This window comes from Hesperophylax consimilis, chromosome 31 (genome assembly GCF_061612785.1).
Source record: "Hesperophylax consimilis isolate HC1 chromosome 31, BYU_Hcon_1.0, whole genome shotgun sequence".
Classification (NCBI taxonomy): Eukaryota; Metazoa; Arthropoda; class Insecta; order Trichoptera; family Limnephilidae; genus Hesperophylax; species Hesperophylax consimilis.
The window spans coordinates 12,069,717-12,090,648 of NC_142866.1; the positions used below are offsets into that span (position 1 = coordinate 12,069,717).

Here is a 20,932-nt window from a genome sequence, read left to right on the forward strand (position 1 = left end):
TGTGCAAACAATGCATCTGTGCGAATGCTGTGTTCGAGTCAACTCTGGTTGCGCTATCTAGATATACAGATAAATTAACTCGGATGATTAAAATGAATTATTTGAACAAGGCCGACTTCGAGAAGACGTTTTATTACCTGTAAAAAACATTAAATAGTTCCCTCCGATACCTGATATTGTTGTTCAAAACTAACTATGAGGTTCGTTTCCGGCAGTTCCCAATTAACCACCATTTAATGTTAATACGAAGGTACAAACTTGGGAAGAATATTGTGTTTAGATTTTGTATCGAATGTGTCGCGGTTTTCCTGCGAAATCAAACCAGTCTTAAAGCCTATCAAGTTCAGTGAATCCTTTATCTCATTGATACTCTGAACTTGGCTCCTTACTTTTCATGTAGGACCTCGGATAGCAAAAATAGTTACGCAAAGCTCGCACAAGGCAGCTTGTTCTTTTTATACAATAATATGCATACATTTTTTTTATAATTTATTAATTCAAAATTACGAATCAAACAATATAAAATGGCTTATTATCTCATTTTTTTGACGGCTAAAATAATGTTACGAGCATCTTGTTTGTTGCCAAATGGTAGCTAAAAGTGTATTGCTCCACTCGTGATGAAAATGTCAACGGCCGACTCGTAATGGGTATTGCACTGACTTAAAATTCCCAAGCTGTAAAAGTTGTCCAATTTTCATGAAGTCGGTACTCACCGATATTGTGTAGGTAACTGCGTATTTTGCCCTATTCGAAATTCGAACAAATCAGAGTTCTTCCCTTCGTTCCTGACTTCCACTTTGAATAATTATTCAACTGTAGTATTTTACTGCCAAGTGACACGGTCTAAAAAGTTTTTTCCTCAAAATCTAACTAACTAACCCATACGCCATTTCCCCGTAGGGGTAGGAAGAGAGGATAGACGACCACACGTTTTTCTTATCGTCACACACATACCCTTCTGATATTCTGACTCTTGACATGACCCCGCTCAAGTATTTGAATCACTTGATAGTGTCATATCATCCTCTGACGTCCCAGACTTTTTTTACCGTCACATTTTTTCTGCGTCACATTTTCTTCTTACACTCCTTTCTTCGTATATCCTCTCTCCATCCACAAACCATTTAAGAGTCACTTAATCTTAACCATTAAAGCAACAAACGGGGGTTCGCTGGAGGCTCACGTTTTAATTAATTCCAACGACTTCGTAACGATAATATATTTTTAGAGCGATCCCCACGGATAGACGCTATTTATATTTAAGATTAATAAAATCAGTACCTTACTAAATATTTTATGTAAAACGGTTTGAAAATCAAAGTATAAAATCGGCGGTAAGCATAAGATTTTATTTTTTTAGACGGTGAATTGGTAACTTCCCTCTAGAAAGATTTGAGGTTTTAGTAACACGTTCATCAGAAATAATTAAAATAAACCCCACGGAAAGATTGATTTTTTAGGACTGCTAGGGCAAATTTGACCTTTCTTTTTTGTGTAGATAATTCCATTGGCCTTTTTGAGAATACCCCACAAGCACGACAGTCCCGACTTCTAACCGTCTGGCATGTTGTGATGCTGGTAGTGGAAAGAGGAAGGTTAGAAAGTGCCTGCCTATTCATATCTGGTCACCAAATCACAGCTAAAGCCATTTCAAACTAGGTTTCAATTCTGATTGGTGGTTTTTCACTAGGGCGATACTGATAGTATCTTCCACTCTAGTATGTGCCGCTTAATATATATAATATGTATTCTTTTTTAATTAGTTTGTTGTCTATTTATTTAGATGTATGCTAATTTTTTCATACATCTAGTACAATAAATACCTTAGTACAAATATCTTTTTTTCTTACATTTCATAGCACATATCCAATAAAATTTGCAAAAACAAAAATTAACTAAAACACATTAAAACACATTAAAACTTTACCACAATCTACAAATCTGCCCTGATGATGATTACTGTAACGCTGTCCGTATTCTTGGCTAAAGGAGGAGAAAGCGCAACACAGCATAAAACCCTCAAAATAAATCACGATAGTAATTTTGGCCGTGTAAATTCCAAATCGTATCTGAGAGAGTTAGGTACTAAATTCACTGATTTTATATTTACATTTCCCTTCTATTTTAAATAAATCAGGTTTAATTAAATATTTACATTTCCCTTCGATTTTAAATGAGTCGTGTTATATTTAATATTTATATTCCCCTTCTATTTTAAATGAGTCATGTTTTAGTAAACATTTATATCCCTTTATTTTTAAATAAGTAGTGTTTTCTTAAATAGCCAATCATTCGTATTTAGACAACTCGTTTATAACGCCGCCGCTGTAGAGCTTTGAACATTATATATGAATATAATATTTATTCCATATTCAATAGTTAACTAACTGGCCATCACGCCGTTTCCCCGCAAGGAAAAGTAGGCAGAGAGGATGGACCGCCAAACAACTCGGTATAAATTCGTCGCTAAATTCACATTTACTTGATTACTTCAAGTGCGCTTAATAACACATCCTTCTTTCCAATAACGTCCAAAAATACCTCCAAGCCACCAACACAAGAATCACACGACATTTTTGTATTATTTTCAGCGACCTAGTCAGTTGCATAATTATTTTGAACTGATTCAAGTTTAAACTGATCTACTGATAAATAAAAGACATATCTTTAAAACCACCCACAGGGCATATCTTTATTATTATTATTTTTTATTCTATGGTACGAACGCATAAATACCGGAAAGTCAAATTATGTCCTGTGCGTGCGAACCGTATCTAAATTTTTTTAATAACAGTAAACAGTTTTAATCTCAAGTGACCTACCAAATTAATATGGTACTTTATTTACTTTATCTGCCTGACAAAATATAAATAAATAAGAATAATAACTTTTTTTTCTTCTTCATATGAAGCGGTTACTTTGTGATGTGACATTATAATTTAAAATTAAACAATAACTTTGTAAACATCACTTATAGGTAAATACTTAATGTCGACCGGGTTTCGCTACAACCGTAGCTTCATCAGGACAGTATAATACTATAATTAATAGTATAATACTATACTGTCCTGATGAAGCTACGGTTGTAGCGAAACCCGGTCGACATTAAGTATTTACCTATAAGTGATGTTTACAAAGTTATTGTTTAATTTTAAAAGAATAATAACAAATGGACATTTGTTGAAATGTATTACATATTTGTACGGCGCCCTTGAGGTGATTTTGCACAAAAACGGTGCTATACAAATCATCCAAATATTATTATTATTTACCCATTATTTATTGGATGAAAATAATACAAAATCTATCCACAGATTATTTTTTTTATAGTCAGGTTAAGTTGTTTTCAATTGTTTGTTTAAAATAACTATAATGGACATAATTATGCCGAATCAGTGAATATCTTAATTAATTTATCACAAAATAAACACAAAAAATTGTTACTGGGGCTTTTCAGTTATGTGTAAAAAGAAATATACTTTTTACTATTCCTATGTTTTGTGAAAAATCACCTCAAGGGCGATGTTTGGCTTTGAAGGCACAATCGTGCCTCAATCTAGTTTTTTATAATCTCAATTAAAAAGGTTTATTGTGTATTTATACATTCTGTGTTGGTATATAGGTACAGCCAGTCAAAGCGAACTTGCAATTTTTGCCAAACGGCTGCAGGTTGTTTACTTTCGTTAGTAATTTATAAACGTGGAACTAGTATTTTAGGTACATGTAAAGGTAAGCCATTACCGGGAACACGTCATGTTGTGTACACGGTGCTCAAAGAAGCACAGCTGTGTGCTGTGCCTCCAATACTCACTCGCCTTTGAGGTGCCGCTCGGAAAACTTCCACCCTTCTAGGTGCGTCTATAAATACACTCCATTTCCTATTAAATATCGCCAATCGGCGCCCCGCTTGCAGTCTGCAGCTTTCCGCCGGCCGGGACGCCGGAACATCGGAACGCCGGCTGCCTTATATACGGAGAGTAATGTCGGACCGACCGCGACCTACCAAACAAAGTATCTACCGTATGGTTGGCTATATCTTGTCACCACTAACTTAACCGAGGACCTACTGTTACTCGATATCCGATCGTTTAATGTATGTTGACGAGACATGACTATCGCCCCTCACGATGGTGTGCCTGCTGTACCCAACTGCGAACATTCCCAGAAGTACAGTACATCGTATCGATTTACTGGGGTATGTATGATAGCTTCTTTTGACCTCCAATCTCTCGTGTTTGCTTCTTATGTGGTGGTACTCGGTCAATAATTGAATACGCTCTGCTTAGATATTGGAAGGTGCTTGCTTGTACTATACACCACTGTACAGTGTACATACGCATTAGTGCACACACCTGTTAACTGTTACGCGTCGCAATATTTCATTATTAGATACACACCCTCGTTATATCAGTTTTTACTAAAGCTTTTCGGATTTTCCTATCTATTTATCCATATTTGCAATTTGACGTATTCTTTTAATTTTCCAGCGAGTACATTTCGATATTATTTATTACTGCCAACTTATGTTTTATCAACTACTATTCCATTGATCTCTCGACGATATATATATATATATATATATATATATATATATATATATATATATATATATATATTAGGCAAACTCCGAGAGTCGCAAGATCAGTGATTACGAGACTCATTATATTTGGCTGAAGGATTGAATCTGCCAAATCCATCTGGACTATTCTGCACGTGTACTCATTTTAAGTGCACCATTTTCTATTCATAAAGTATTTCACTTATATTATACTTATAGCTGTACCCCGTCACGCGTTGCTTTGGCTTTTTCTGTTTGTGCAGATAGAGGAACAATAGCGCGTGTTGCTTTTACTTCCGAAAAAACAATTGTCCAACAGATGGCGTTGTTTGTTGAGATCTATATAATATAGGTATATAAAAACACCCGTGTATCCAAATGCAACGTTGTGTCAAAATTTCAAACCAATCGGCGAAGAACTTTCGGAGATTTAAGATTTTGAACAAACGAACATTTCACAGACATAGGAATTAATAGACGAGAAGATAATGGCGAGGGGTAAAATCAACTGTTGAAGAACGAAGGGGGTGAAGCGGACTGTGATTCGTCAATAAATCAATCTGACAGTAAATAGGCATCTCGCATTATAATATCACCATTTACTTCTTAAAAGTAAAATCTGCTTTTGAATGAATAGACATTTTTACATGGGAGCGCAAATTACTCGCCACGTTATGAACAAATTTGCGAAGTCCAAATTCGGCAAAAAAATTCGGTTCTATTTTCAGAGTCGAATATTTCGTTCAAGTATTTAGTTAAGACACTTTTATAAATGTTCATAATTTACTTCCCAGCAACCAACCAGCTTTGTGTTTCGCGTCCAGACGTTTCTCGATGTGATAGTAACAACTGATTCATATTATACGATGTGAATATGCTTAAAATAAAGTAAAATAATGCTTATATATGGAATGTAATACGACAATTGGGTTTATTCTCTTTTTCACTTCTATTTTTACAAGTTTTCATAGTACAAGTCAACATTTTGCCGTGTTATTTCGTAAAATGAACTGATGATGCCTCGACCATAGTTCGCACAAGAATGATGACGTCACGTTTTCAAATTTCACTTGAGGCCATACGCGAGCACAGCCGGCTCCAATGGAACCGGTATGGGGAGTGGGGATAATACGCTTTTAATCACTTAGGGCAGGTCTACTAATATTCATATGTCTATGGAACATTTACATTTTTATTTATATAGATGTACAAGTAGGTCTTAGGTAGTAGAATAACTATTTGCTAAGTTATTGTATTTATATAGATGTACATGTAGGTCTTATTTAGTGCTAGAATAACTATTTGCTAAGTATTTTTATTAATATAGATGTACAGGTAGGTCTTTTTGAAATAAATGCATCGATTCTTCGTTCATATGAATGCAAATGGAATGTAATATGAAATCAATTAACCGTCTAAATTTTAACCTTTGTGATGAAGATGTTTGTGACAACCTTTCACCTACGCCGCATACTGCAGGTCTCGCCGCGCTGCCAATGCGGGCATACTGCCCGGATTGAAACATATGAAACAAACATTATTTTTACACTTTAATGAATATCTATTATGCATTAAACTGTACAAAGATAGTAAAAACGGAATTAAATTCTCATGACGCCTGGGCTCAACGTTCCAAGGACTTTATATAGGTAAATTAGTTTACTTTATTGTTTTGTTTCATTTGTAATGTACACAACAGACAGGGGTTAACATAAAATATTACAAAGAATAAATACCAAACATTCAATAATGCTACTGACAGATCATACAGATTATATGTTGTGGTGTCACACTACGCGATAATCTTCCTCTCCCTACGGCAGGAGACGGGGTCAGATCAATTGGGGAGCTACCACGGAATACAATTTATTTATACGGGATCTGTCACCTTGACAGCTGACAGCCGCGTGATCACGGCAGCTCCCTAAATTGATCTGACTCCTGCCGTAGGTAGGAGAGGGGTTTCTTACCTTTTTTGTCTGGCTAGCAGATCACGGTATATCATCATCGCCACGGCCACACTTGTAACACATTGTCTGTCAGGTGTGACAGGCCTGTATGGGATTGTATAGCGAGCGATATGGTGAAATAGGCCACCCCCAAACACGCTTTGATGCGTATAGCGTAATGTGTCAGCACCATAAAGGTGTACAGCAATATGTAAGCATAAAACAATATTGCCCATACTAATAAACATCTGTTTAATTTTACACAACTGTCGTGCAACCGTTTACCATACATAAACAGGTTGTTTATAAGATGTGTAAAATTTAACACTTTTATTAGTAAGGCTGTAAGTATGTAAAGCAACAACACCATAAACAAAAGACATGAAATTTTGGCCAAGTGAAGTCTGAAGAAATGAATCTTGCCACCACAGTGGGTGTTATTTATTTATATATACGCCTAAAAAGGCTTTTACATAGAAGTGATACATGATGCAGTGTACATAGGAGAATATCTGTATTATGCAGGAGATACTGACAGTAAATAGATGTAATCCATTGTTAAGAAGGTACAAAATACACAATTGTAAAATTGTGATTACTAGTATAATGAGAAAATATTAAGAAATAATTTTAAAAAAGAAAACTAAATATGAAGCAATATTGCAGAAAAATGTTATATTTTGTCTTGTAGAACTATCAATTAAGTTGTTAATGACTGTGTAACACAACCAGGTCTGAAATAATTCTCCTGTCAGACAGTGTTATTAGATGCAATTGATTCATCAGTATTTTCGGAATTCCATTAAATTTCACCCTTTTCTTTCTCTCCTCCATTTCCTTCCAGAGGTCAGTAAAATGTTCTCGTTGTTGGAGGGTCCTCTCCGGTTTCATTTTTATTCCATTAGGCAAAGTATTTTTATTAAAAAGAATAAGTTTTCCCAGGTTAGGGTATTCAAATTCGACTTTAATGGGCCTGATTTTGTTTGAAAATTTACTACCAAGCCTGTAAATTTTAACTTCTTCCGGTTTGAACTCGCTATTTATTTCACTAACGATAGTTAAAACTTTTTTTTATTTTCCTAGATAAATCTTCTCCATGCTTGAGTTGGAACTAGACTCGGGAACGTTAAGTAAAATCACGTTCTTGGTGCGGATCTTGCGTTGCTCTATCTCAGCGAGCAAGTCACAAATTGGTGTTGTTTCTTGGGGTAATACTTTCTTTTCTATGATCTTTTCAAATGTCATAACTTTCCCCTCGAGGACTCCTACATTTACTCCTAGGTCCTGCATGGTTCCAGATAGGTTAGATAGTTTGGTGAGTATTTTTGCCATTTGATCTTTAGTGATTTTTTAAGAGGGATCGGTAATGACACTATGGATGCCAGTAATCTCTTCCGTGGCTTTATCATTCGTATTCATTTTGAAAACGTTATTCGGCGGAATTTGGCACTATACTTATTAAGAAGAAACAGATTCACTGCACACAGAAGTTTAAATAATAGTTTTAAGAATGTTGGCTTGTTTGCAAACACTATTTATTTGTTTATATAAATTTTTATTTATTTGGTTTTGTAGATTTTGATATATTTTAGCTCAATACTTGTTAAAAAAACATTAATTATTAAAAGCAAAACAAAAACTCGACAACTGTCATTGACATGTTATTGTTACAATATTATTATAGTCGATACATTCGTACTAGGGGTTAAGAAAAGGTTAAATTGGTTATTTAGAAAGGAATACGGAAAGTTTCGAGATTACTTAGTGGATCTTCCTTCTTCCTGAATGAATCTTCCCCTTAGTGAATCTTCCTTCTTGGTTCCAATTTTGAAAATTTCACTCGCACGCCTAAAGAAAATATATATTTTGTATAATTTAGAGATATTATATACTAGCGCAGACCCTAAAAAAATCACGGTATAGTCTGACCAGCTATTGTAAAAAATATTGTATTAATGGGTAGGTTCTCTATCGCTTCTCTGATTTTTTTCACACAATCAGTTTCAAATGACACTTAAATCCTAAGCAAATTTAAGTGCATTGATTCAGATTTTACGCAGAACTAACACACATACATCCTAAATTAGTATTAGGAATAACGTAATGAGTTAAACCTCAAATTGTAATATTTAATTATTGAAGACAATATTAGCGATTCCTAAACGAAAATATGAAACAGAAAAAGATACAGTCACTTCTAGGACTTGAACCCAGGACTCTTGCCTTGCCGGGGCAACTGAGCTAATGGGACCCTACCTCCTTCGGTCATATTCAACTGTATCATATTTCGAAGAAGAACTACCAACATTGTCTTCATTTTCTCACCGCACATTTTTATTGGCTGCTACCTTTAAGTAGGAAGAATACTTGAATTTATTTATTGATTTACGCCCTAATGGGCTTTTACAAAAGTAGTTAACAAGTAGTACAGTTGTGTTACATAGTTTACAATAAATAATGATTTTTGATTAAATTAAGGTAAATTCAAATTAATAGTGTGGATTACGGAAAGCTAAATATGTATTAAGGAACATATAAATATAAAAACAAAAGTGTATTCACTACGGAATTGTGAATTCATACATCTCAGTAAAATGATTAAAAAGATTTCGTTTTATAACTAATACGGAATCATTAAACATGTCTACAATATTCCCAAATTTATTGCCAAAATGATGTAGTCTATTTATAGGTGTATGAGCTTCATAGTTGGTTTTAAAATTTTCACAGAAAAATGTAGCACTTTGCCTCGTATTTCTAGTCGGTACGTAAAAAATTATTTTGGCGAGAATTTCGGGGTTGTCAATGGAATTATTAATAATTTTATTTAAAAGTACAAGGTCAGAGATGATCCGCCTATCTGATAGCGTTATTAAGTTAAGTTGTTTCATCAAAAGAACATAGTTAATATTTTGAATTGGAATATTCAGATTAAAGTTAATAAATCTTATAAATTTGTGCTGTACCCTTTCAATATTGTCAGAATGCGTTTTATACAATGGGGACCAAATAGGCGAATTATACTCTATCTGGCTTCTTACTAAAGAAGTGTGCAATGTTTTCAAACATTCAAGTGACTTGAAATCACTCGCCGTTCTGCATATGAAACCAAGCATTTTTATAGCTCTCTTTATTATTATTCCTATTATTCTTTAATATTATTCTCCCTACTGCCGTAATATTATTCTTCCTACTGCCGTAATTATGCTGCTTATGCAATAATAGAGGACTTAGCTAGGAGAGGATTGAACCCGGGACGCCTGAACATTTGTCCACTCGGTAACCAACCCAACCCGTAGTCTGTACTGACCAATTCTGTCATGGGCCAATTCAGCCTTGTACACGTTCGCCCAATGCAGCCACCGTAATTATAAGCGAAAATGTTGCATGTGCCATAATAGAGGACTAGAAGAGGATTAAACCCGGGAAGCTTTTGGGGAGACCACATTATAATTTTTTTTTAAATAAATGGACGGCGCACATACAACGAGCGCAATATCTACATACGTAATATCGGGAGATGATTCTACTTTCGTACAATGTTCGAAAAAAGTTATTTATCTTTTCTACTTCTACCTGAGTATAATCACCTCCCGAAATGAATCACTTTACCCCCGAAAACCTGTATACAGGGTGTATCGGCACGTACCCGACAAACTTTAACCAGCTATTCCTTAGCACATTTGGAGTAAAAAATGTTATGGGCACTTTGCTGTCCGGTAACATTTTTTTTCTTTTAAAAACAAAAAATAAATAAAATTTCCACACTCCGTTACTGCCCCAGTATAGGGGTAAAGTACTTGGCAACGCCGCGCTACTGTCATCTCTTTCACACGTATTCTGTCTCAAGTCCCGTGTGGGCTTTTATAAGCAAGTGTGTCGAAAACCATCTTCGCTCTTTCCTACACACTAAATAATAATAGTTAAAAATGAGACGAATGATGCCATACCATTGTTATTGTAAAAGCGCGCCAATACGTAAGTATACAACGAAACTCGAATAAGAATTGCCAGGTGGGTTTTTTAATCGCTTTAATCTGACTTCAAACAATAATTAAACACGTAAAAATTATTTAATATAATATTACAGTACAGTACTTTGAACCTTCGCAATAAATTTATTTGATTTTAAGTTTAGTTTGTAGAACTCCATTTCAATTTAGAGATTTTTTAAAATTTTTAACAGTCTTATTATTAAATTTATAAAAACAGTGTGTTTATAAACAAGTTCTGCTAGTTGTAATTATTATTACGCGTGACAGCTGTTTCACCTTCTGACGGCATTATCAAACTGTGGTGAAGCCACTTAAGACGACGTAAGTGATAACTTTCTATTTTTATTATCCTGGCTTTATTGATTTCCGAGTAAATTGTCGTAAATTATTATTTGCTAATTCCTATTATTGCATTGTTTAAAATTTCACTTAATGTCGTTGGTATTTCCAACTGATGACTCAGGGGTTTATTTCCCTGAATAATTAAGTATTTTGGGGTCTAATTATCATGCATTTCATAACATCCGATATATCTACATAATTTTTATGTTGAATTGGGGAAAGTTTTATGGCTAAGGGAAGGAGTGGAAGGTGAGGAAGTACCTGGATATTCAGATCTGGTCACCAAATACGGCTAGTCATTTCAAGCAACGTTTAAATTCTGAACCTGGATATTCAGATCTGGTCACCAAATACGGCTAGTTATTTCAAGCATTGTTTAAATTCTGAACCTGGATATTCAGATCTGGTCACCAAATACGGCTAGTTATTTAAAGCATTGTTTAAATTCTAAACCTGGATATTCAGATCTGGTCACCAAATACGGCTAGTTATTTCAAGCATTGTTTAAATTCTAAACCTGGATATTCAGATCTAGTCACCAAATACGGCTAGTTATTTCAAGCATTGCTTAAATTCTAAACCTGGATATTCAGATTTGGTCACCAAATACGGCTAGTTATTTCAAGCAACGTTTAAATTCTGAATTAATTAATCAATTACGAAAAAGCGTGGGGTTAAGAATATTTTTTTAAATTATAGTTGTAATTTATTGTCGATTTTTTAAAAAATTTGCGATATTTTAAATAAAATTTAATAATTATTATGTAAATAAATTAGCAATCTGGCAGCATTCATTTGCAGGTGGTCAGTCCAATGCAGTCATGACGTTTGTGTGAGTGCTTTCCTTTGTGTGAGTGTGTTGCGCAGCAGTTTTATATGAACCGTTTTTTGATTCATCGGGATTGTTTTTAAAACTATACATTCTTTGTACCTTCAAATTAGTGGAAATAAACTTAAGTGTGTCAAGCTGCTCGTTATATTCCGGTAATTCTGGAAGGCTTTTAACATAAGCAATAATATTCATAAATCACATTCCGCGAAGTTGTAAATAACTAAATTTATTAAAAAATATACGTTGTAGGATAGCCTAGCAAGTAACATTTTGACAGAGCACTTACGGTGATTTAAAAAACAACGGCGCTGTTCAAATAATCCAATTATTATTATTGATAAGTACCTAAGTGAGGAAAATTGTTTTTAAAAGTTCTCAAAATTATTGGACTTCGATTATAAATTCAGGAAATCTACTAATTAGTTTCTTAGTTTCAAAATTAGACTATTTAATACGTGAAACGCGTAAGAGGTGAAACCAGAGCATTCCAGAGGTGAAACAATTTAGATACAAAAATAAAACTGATGTGTACAATACAAGAAGACAATCAGTGATTCGCATACGAAAAATGTGAATAATCATTATTGTTAAATAAAATATTTATTTTCTGGTACTGGATTATGTAATACGGGCTTCGTTCGCAGCGACACGCGAGTTAAGTTGCGATGTTGCTTTCAAATTTTGACAAAGGATAAAACAGTGGTGACATGTGGTGAAAATATGTTTAATTAATTTTTTATTAAAAAAAAACGTTACCGGACAGCAAAGTGCACATAACATTTTTTACTCCAAATGTGCTAAGGAATAGCTGGTTAAAGTTTGTCGGGTTAGTGCCGATACACCCTGTATTTAAATAAAATGTTTTTTCTGCAATCAGTATACATGTGGTATTGTGGTATTGTTCTGGTATTGTTTCCACCAAGTTGTCATATTATAGTTGCAATACAATATTGATGTTGTTAATTTTTTGTAATAAGGAATAAATGAATATCTAATATAAATCCACAATCAGAATCAGCCAAAACTTGTCAATATTTGTCTCAAGATGTATGTAGGACGGTGTACAAATCCCGGTCGAATGCCAAGTACAAACTGGTTAATAACTCTCTTACGAGTGAGCAACAGACAAAGTATGATTTTTTTCGAATAAATGTGTCATTAAAGATGGGTAATTTGCATTTCTGAGAATTTTGCACACCCGGTATAATCATAATATAGGGATAATTTACTCCAGATTTCTCAGAAAATGTATTCAAACAACCTGGACATTGTCACACATTCTGACTAAATATGCTTCCCGCACCGTGTGCGGGATTCGTCCGGAAAGGGTTAAAACGTTTAGGTAACTGGATTTGTGCATTTGTGAAAAATGTTTACGAAAGACTGAAAGGCCGAAATAGTACTTTATCGCTTGTCTGAATTCTTCTAACAATCAGTTCCAATTTAGAAAAAAGACATACATTCAAAGCAAATTCGAGTTCATTGAACCGTATTTCACACAGGACTAACTAACGCACAGCACAGACAACCGTCCTCTTTGCGGGGAAACGGCGATGTTTAGATAGTTAGTGAGCTGTTTCTGAATGACCCACGTACTCCCTCAACTTCCTATTCCCCTCTTACCTTCAGCCTCACACTCTTCTTTTTTGTCAATCGAGTGAATATTACAAAAACGCCAATGTATGTAATTAATTTGCCGGTACCCACCTATTGTGAAAGTACAATATTGTTTAATTTGAGATTATTTATTTACACAAATAATTTTTTTTTTCTATTTCTATTAAAAGTTTTAATTTTAATTTGTTTTAACTCCAAACTCAGTCCATTGTTTATCAGTAGACTTAAAAAGTAAACAATGAAAGCAAAAGTACCTATACGTTAATTTTATTGCACCCGCAAACGCACTGATAAAAATGATATTTTTTTAACCTCTTTATTTTTCTCTCTCGTCACATAAACTAATTGTCAGTTTATTTGAATACGATTGTCACGATTCAATGAATTGTCTGCGATTTCTTTCAAAATGACATCCACAGAATTATTATTCCATGCAAATTACGTCAACAATGGATTCACAATTTCGCGAACTAATATTCAAGTTCAAGATGGCTATCATTTATAACACAAAAAAACTTACGACTGACATTTTTTCACATCCCCCTCTAATACCTTAATAATCTTAGGTCGTAAATATCTCTATCTCGCCGCGGTCATGTCCGAAAATCCCTTTAAAATAAATTTTGTAAGCTACGTCAGACATGATAGTGTTTACCTCCTTTATCTGTGAAAGAAAGGAGATAGCTTGGGGACAAAACTTGATGTGACCCACGCTAGGTACATGCAGTAGCTTCTCATTTGGACGCTAGATGGCACTGGAACTCTATTACCATACGAACATTAAAAGTAAATTAATAATCGGGTATTTTGTTAAATCCTTTTTTATATACTATTGCAGCATATTTTGGGAGGTCATTAACCAAAATACCTACGTAGACGAGCCGCCACTGGATGGTACTTATACATTTGCGAACCGAAACGCGAACCGAGCCACGAATTACGGGAAAGCAACTGCAATATTGAATGCAATATGAGAAGCAACTGCATGCGGCGTTTCACGCCATTTGTGGTTGCTTCGTTCCTTTCACATAAGTTTTGCAAAATTTTTGCTTTGCTAAAAACATTTGCTAAATTCCAATAAAATAAAGCCAGTTTTATCAGCAATTAAAAAAGGAAAAAATATTAAATTACAATTTTGGATTTCCGCCGCCCCGGAAATCATTTATTGGATAACCGACACCTCTCCACACAGGTCACCCCAAGTGGTCGCTACGTTTGGTGAATGAGTAGGGATGTCCGGATTCATCGGGTGAGGTGTGCTCAGGATGCGCCCGCCCACCAGCTGCGTGGCCTGCCAGACCGGGAGAAGCTCGTTTGGAGAGACCCTTTGACTTCTCCAACTGGTTTCTCTTGACCCATCGCCTTGCATAGCAGAGTGAGGGATAGATTCACAAATCCGTCACGCCTGGACACACTGATCCCTAGATTTCTAACCACCCCTCATTCAATTTTTCTTCCCAAAACTTCCTTTCCTTAAAAAGACCCTCCACACAGCATCCCCAAAGATGACACAGGCCTTGAGGGAAATTATTTTCCTTATCCTGTGTGTGGGGGTAATGTACATACCTTCCGAAAAGGTTAAAATAAAAATTATATTTTTGTCTGATTACTAAAACAAAGTTTTAGTTTCGAATTCTGTTTTAAAGTAATGGCAAAAGGATGACTCGGAAACCTGGAAATATTACGATTTTTTTAAAAACTTGTATCTGGCAAAGAATTTTGCTTCTATATCATATAAGCACGTACAGTTTGTACAGGAACATGAATTAAAATATACCCTTGCTTGTGTAGTGGTGTATTGGAGGGATCCAGACTGGAAGATACTCTTAATGATACTCACCCTGATGAAAGACCACCAGTTTGGTTTTCAGATCTGATTTGCCAGGTACTTCCCCACCTTCCTCCACCCATCTCCTTCCCCTCCCCATACTTTCAGCCTCACAACTTACCCCGATTGGGGATGCCAGAGTCTCACTGGCTCCATACGGTTGGGACCAGTTGGAATTCATACCAGCACAAACCTGAAGTGTATTATTAGTTATTTTTAAATACACCTATTATAATTAAACTTTTGTTTTCGGTAGTGAATGAATGCAAATCTTGGAAGCGAAAATTAACCCACTTTCCTACATCCGATTGAGCTGAAACTCAGCAGATAGACTTGTTGTCGATAACATTATTTTTGTGGCAATCACATATACGTAGCGGACATAAACGCATTTCTCTGAAATCGGATGACATAACATTAGTTATTATTCGAAATAAATGTCAGTCCTACCCGATTGGTATTTGGCGAGGTTGGCAGAGTTGACGACTCCACTTCCTGGGTAGGAAGGTTGAATCCTAAGTCAAATCATTTTTTTTTTAAATTTTGTACAAATATTTATTAGATAGTAAAAAATACAATTACAAAATAATGAAGCTTAGGCTGTCCAACCGGGAAGGTTTCCCGTATCAGGACAGTCAAATTGATATGTATACTTCATATTAATAGGTAATGTAACACAAATACATAACAATATTGGAGAAATTACTATTTACATAACATTAAAATCATAACATTGTGGAAATTACTTTATGTAGGTGAGGTAAGTTAAGGTAAGCATCTTCATTTGTTTAATTGTTTCTATGATATTATATATGTGTAAAAATTATTATTTTAATAATTGAAGTGTGATTGAACGTATTAAACATTTCTTGTTTATCTGTAAGTTAACATTTGTTCGCTCACAACAAGTTCAGAAGCCAATTGTTAACCTATTTACGCAGAATGCGTGCATTTTAGATTTCCATGTATCGAGTATGAGGTTAAACACTTGTCGCGCGTCGGACCTGGGGGGGCCCTGACTTTCCCTCGGCCAGCTCAGATGCGGGGGCATGAGACGTCTCTCTCATAGTCAGGGTTCGGGGTCAGCGCGAGGCTCAAGAATCCATATCCCACCGTCTACACAAAACACTCCCATACAACCGCTATCCCCAAATGAAAGAGGTTAGGTTTTTATAAATCAACATTGTATTTGAGCGGCAAAATGGACATTACATGGGTGAATGACAATAGAATACAGGTTGTTACATCCTAACTAGAATTATCATCAAAGGGTTCCCTAATCTCTCTCTGGGAAATAATTAACAGCTCTCTAGACCGACAGGCAGCGTGGACGAATTTAGGTTATTAGCGGACACATTCAAGGGTAATAGGAAATGTAAGAGACTCACAGCATGGTGTTGTCGGGGTATCCTGTTGATTGCAGGACTGTGCGCCGTGTTTCAAACAAACGGTGCCAGCCTGTCGATGTTCAAAGCGCGACATTGTCGTACATTTGGCTTCTCGACCGAGCGGTGCGAATTGGAACGCGGGCGCCGAAACGAACACACGTCCAGCTAGGTCAGAGGTCGGCGCGTAAGAAGGAGGAACGAGGAGCTCGGTCGCCGGGGGTGGGGGGAACTGTAGCGGATCTTTTGCGCGTTACGTTTGACCCAGCAACTAGCCTGATAATTCCCGCTACTCAAGTTGGCAACTGTAGGATCTTTGCGCCTAAAATCTGTTATATGACACACTTTTGGCCCTAAGTAAGAGTAAGTCAGACAAATAGGCGTTATCTATTCCAAAAGCGAAAAACACATATTAAAGTAATTTTAAATAAATTCTTAAAAATCCCAAGTGCTGACACTATTATTATAATAATTTATTATTTGACGGTATAACAACAGTGGAATTTGGACTAGAGGCGAACGCGTTAGCGCCGAGTTTCGAAGAACGACAGTTCGAACCCCATTTATTCCAAATAAATAATTACCGTTTTATATCTATTTTTTTTCCATAAATATTAGTAAATATAAAAATAAATATACAAGTGAAAAAAAAAAACAGGACATTACAATAAATACAATACAACTCTTAGTGACATGTAAACATTAAAATAAACTTTAAATGGCAGATCCCCCGTGTACCCCCCCAGGGGCTAAAGATCCATTTAAAAAATCGGGAACCACGCCGAGGTCACCGATAATCCGGAGCATTAGCAGTCCAGAACTAGTTAAGTCCCCAAGACAAACCCGAGCCGAAAGCAGAAAAGTTATGGACAAACGACAAAAGAAGGAAATTAAGACTAATAAACAAGCGTCAATCCCCACTAACACCAACTCTGCTCTTTCTACCACCACCGCAACAACATTCTCCTCTACTACAAGATCCTCACCAATAACACACGAGTCCAGTCCAGCGCTTCCATCTATCAACGAAGACAAAATTCCTCCTCTCAAAACCAAACCGATTCTGCCTTCTGTTAAAATCCCCCAATATATTTCTCTCCAGAAAACGAAACAGTCCGAGACAGCCATGAATATTGTTCAAATTGCCACTCTGGCACTGAAAGCAGCCGAGCCTCTCAAAAATAACATAACCAAAGAAGTCCGCGACACAATAATCTCATCTTTGCTGGAGATAATTGAGAAAGGAGCCACACTGGGAAAACAACTTCATGCTCTGGAAGTCGAATTACTTGAAACCAAGGTGCAGAATGCAGAATGTCAACTGAAGATGGAAGAAAGACACTGTAGGGAAATGTCAGCTTTCTGCGCCAACTCTCAAAAAGAGCCCGTACTCAGTTACGCCTCGGCAGTAGGGAATCGAGGAGATCGCACCAGACATGCCGTAATAGTGTCGTCATCAGACCAAGAAGCGACGTCAGAATCCATCACCTCAACAATAAAGGATACTATCAAGCCAGCCGACCTCAGAGTGGGTGTCAGTGGTATGTCAAAGGCCAAAAATAACAAGGTCATAATTACCTGCCCTAAAAAGTCAGATGCACAGAAGATCCTAACAGCAATTCCAGGGCTGACCAATGGTAACTTGGTTGCTCATGAGGGCAAACGTCTTAGACCTAATGTTATCTTGAAGGGGATCGAAAAAGAAACACAAGATTCCGAAATATTAGACATGATTGTGCAACAAAATGATACTATCTACGAAGCCACTGGAAATGATAAGGAAGCTATTAAAATTCTAAGATTCACAAACAACAGGAAAAATGATAGGCTACGAAACGTTATTCTGATCGTCAAAAAAGAAGTACACTCAGCTATGTTAAAACAAGAAAGAATAAATATAGGTTTCCAACGAGTCCGAGTCGAAGACAGCTGCCCAATCATGCAGTGCTATAAATGCATGGGATACGGTCACTCCGCCGCGAGATGTACTGAATCAAAAGATCGTTGTCTACACTGTGCTGGTGAACACAAATCATCTGAATGCTCAAAAAAGGAACAAAAAGAAGAATTCCGTTGCTGGAACTGCTTTAAAATGGCCAAAGGCAAAATTGAGGCACCAAAACACAGATCAAACGATAGGGACTGCCCCTACCGTGCCATAATGATGTCACGCACAATGGAGAGAGTTGACTATGGCTAACTCAACTGTAACTACAGCATCCGGGACCCAGGCCAGTATAAATGAATACAAATATGAGAAAATTGAAGACTATAAGCCAATAAAAAATAGCCTTCGAATAATGTATCTTAACGCGAGAAGTATCAGAAATAAAATTGACGAGATTGAAGAAACTTTAAAGAGCATCAAACCCACTGTACACGTACTTGCAATATCCGAAACCTGGTTGGAAGATGGTGAGGAGTGCTTCTTCAACATCGACGGCTACCAAAGTACATTCGCGTCTCGCACCAATGAAAGAGGAGGAGGGGTGATTCTCTACACACACCATTCACTAAATGCTACAACTATCGAAAAACATTGTAGTGAAAATTCTTTCTTAGGAATTAATATCCGTAATAGAAATTTTAAACCGTTAAATATTTATGTTATATACAGAAAGCCTACCTCAAACATTAACGAATTCTTAATGTATCTTGAATCTATTTTAAATAACTGTAGAAATGATACCCTTATCTTTGGTGACTTCAACATTGACATTCTTCAAAAAAATAATACATCTCTTAAGTACATCAACACGCTAGACTCATACAACTGTTTCATATGTAACACATCCTATCCTACACGAGTAACAGATACCTCTACTTCTCTAATAGACCATATCATCTCAAACAGACAAAATATTTCCTCAACTACTGCAAATATAGATGCCTACCTAAGTGATCATAACATTTTGATATTAGATTACCAAAACAGCTTGAAACATCACACTAATAATAGAATACATTCTTTTTCAAACAACACCAAAACCGATAAAAACATGTTAAAAACATATTTAGAATCCCACAACTTTCCACACGAAACCACCAGTAATGCCAATGAAAACTATAATAATTTTAATGAATACATCAAAACAGCAATAAAATCATCCCAACATAAATCTGAGTTACGCATAGGAGACCAACGGAGGGGTAATACTCCATGGTTTGATGCAAAATTAAATGCACTTATCAAACAGCGCAACAATGCGTTTAAACTCTGGAAAAAAAATCAGCAAAGTGATATATTCACAGCACTGAGAAATAAAACAAGAAATCAAGTTACCAACTATAGAAGATATGCTAAAACCAAATACTACACGACTATATTTAAAGAAAACCTGCGTAATCCGCGACAGACATGGAAAATAATAAATGCAATTCTAACAAATAGCTCGACACCCCAGAAAGATGAAATTGAATGTCTTCTCATTAAGAATGAAGAAATAACATGCCCAACACAGATAGCTTCAACTTTTAACAACTTCTTTATATCAGTTGGGGAAAACTTAGCAGCCACAATTGCATCATATCCAGATGATTCTATCACTATAAACACGGATCAAAAAGCAATCCAGTCCTTATACATGGCCAAAACAAATAAAACAGAAGTTCTCAGTATCATCTCTCAACTAAAGTCTAATGCATCTCCAGGTTTAGATGGAATTACACCAGTGTACCTGAACTTTTGCAAAGATATATTAGCTGACCACCTTGTTTTTCTTATTAATCAATCCCTGGATAGTGGAATCTTCCCAGATCAACTAAAGATAGCAAAAATAATTCCGATTTACAAAGATGATTGCAAAAAAAATCCTTCTAATTATCGTCCTATATCCATCCTATCTGTCGTCTCTAAAGTTTTTGAAAAGGTTATTAAGCTTAGGCTCACTAAATATCTCTTATCAAACAATTTACTCGCATCCCAACAGTATGGATTCAGAAACCAATCTAACACAAAATGTGCTGCCTTCGATTTTGTATACGCCCTCCAAAAGCATATAGACCAGGGTAAGCATGCTGCAGGCTTATTTATAGATTTAAAAAAGGCATTCGATACGGTTGACCATGGGATACTACTAAAGAAGCTAGAACACCTAGGCATAGTAGGCACTCCCCTGAAGTTACTGTGTAGCTACCTCTCTAATCGACACTGTCAGACCTTTGTTGGAAAAGGGACAAGCAACATGGGAACGATAAAATGTGGCGTGCCTCAGGGCTCCGTACTTGGACCATTGCTATTTTTAATATACATTAATGATATTGCTAAATGGGGACTTAAGGGTACAATACAACTCTATGCAGATGACACAGTGATTCTTTATCACAATAATGATTTAAACGAACTTGAAAAGGAAATGGAAAGGGATATAGCTTGCCTGGCAAACTGGCTGCGATTAAACAAACTTAGCCTAAACATAAAAAA

General features: G+C 35.8%; 1 protein-coding gene across 4 annotated transcripts in view; it reads left to right on the forward strand.

Moving 5' to 3' along the window:
• Positions 1 to 20,932, forward strand: part of LOC149409462 (uncharacterized) — a 160,470-nt gene that overhangs the window by 113,589 nt on the left and 25,949 nt on the right. For 2 of the 4 annotated variants that reach the window (XM_089649847.1, XM_089649849.1), the window contains exon 1: positions 4,071 to 4,198. The exons of the other annotated variants lie outside the window; for them this stretch is intronic. In XM_089649847.1, the coding sequence (XP_089505973.1) occupies positions 4,131 to 4,198 (68 nt within the window). In that variant the 5' untranslated portion in view covers positions 4,071 to 4,130. Of the gene's footprint in view, positions 1 to 4,070; positions 4,199 to 20,932 lie in introns of those variants that run through there. 4 annotated transcript variants of the gene reach the window in all.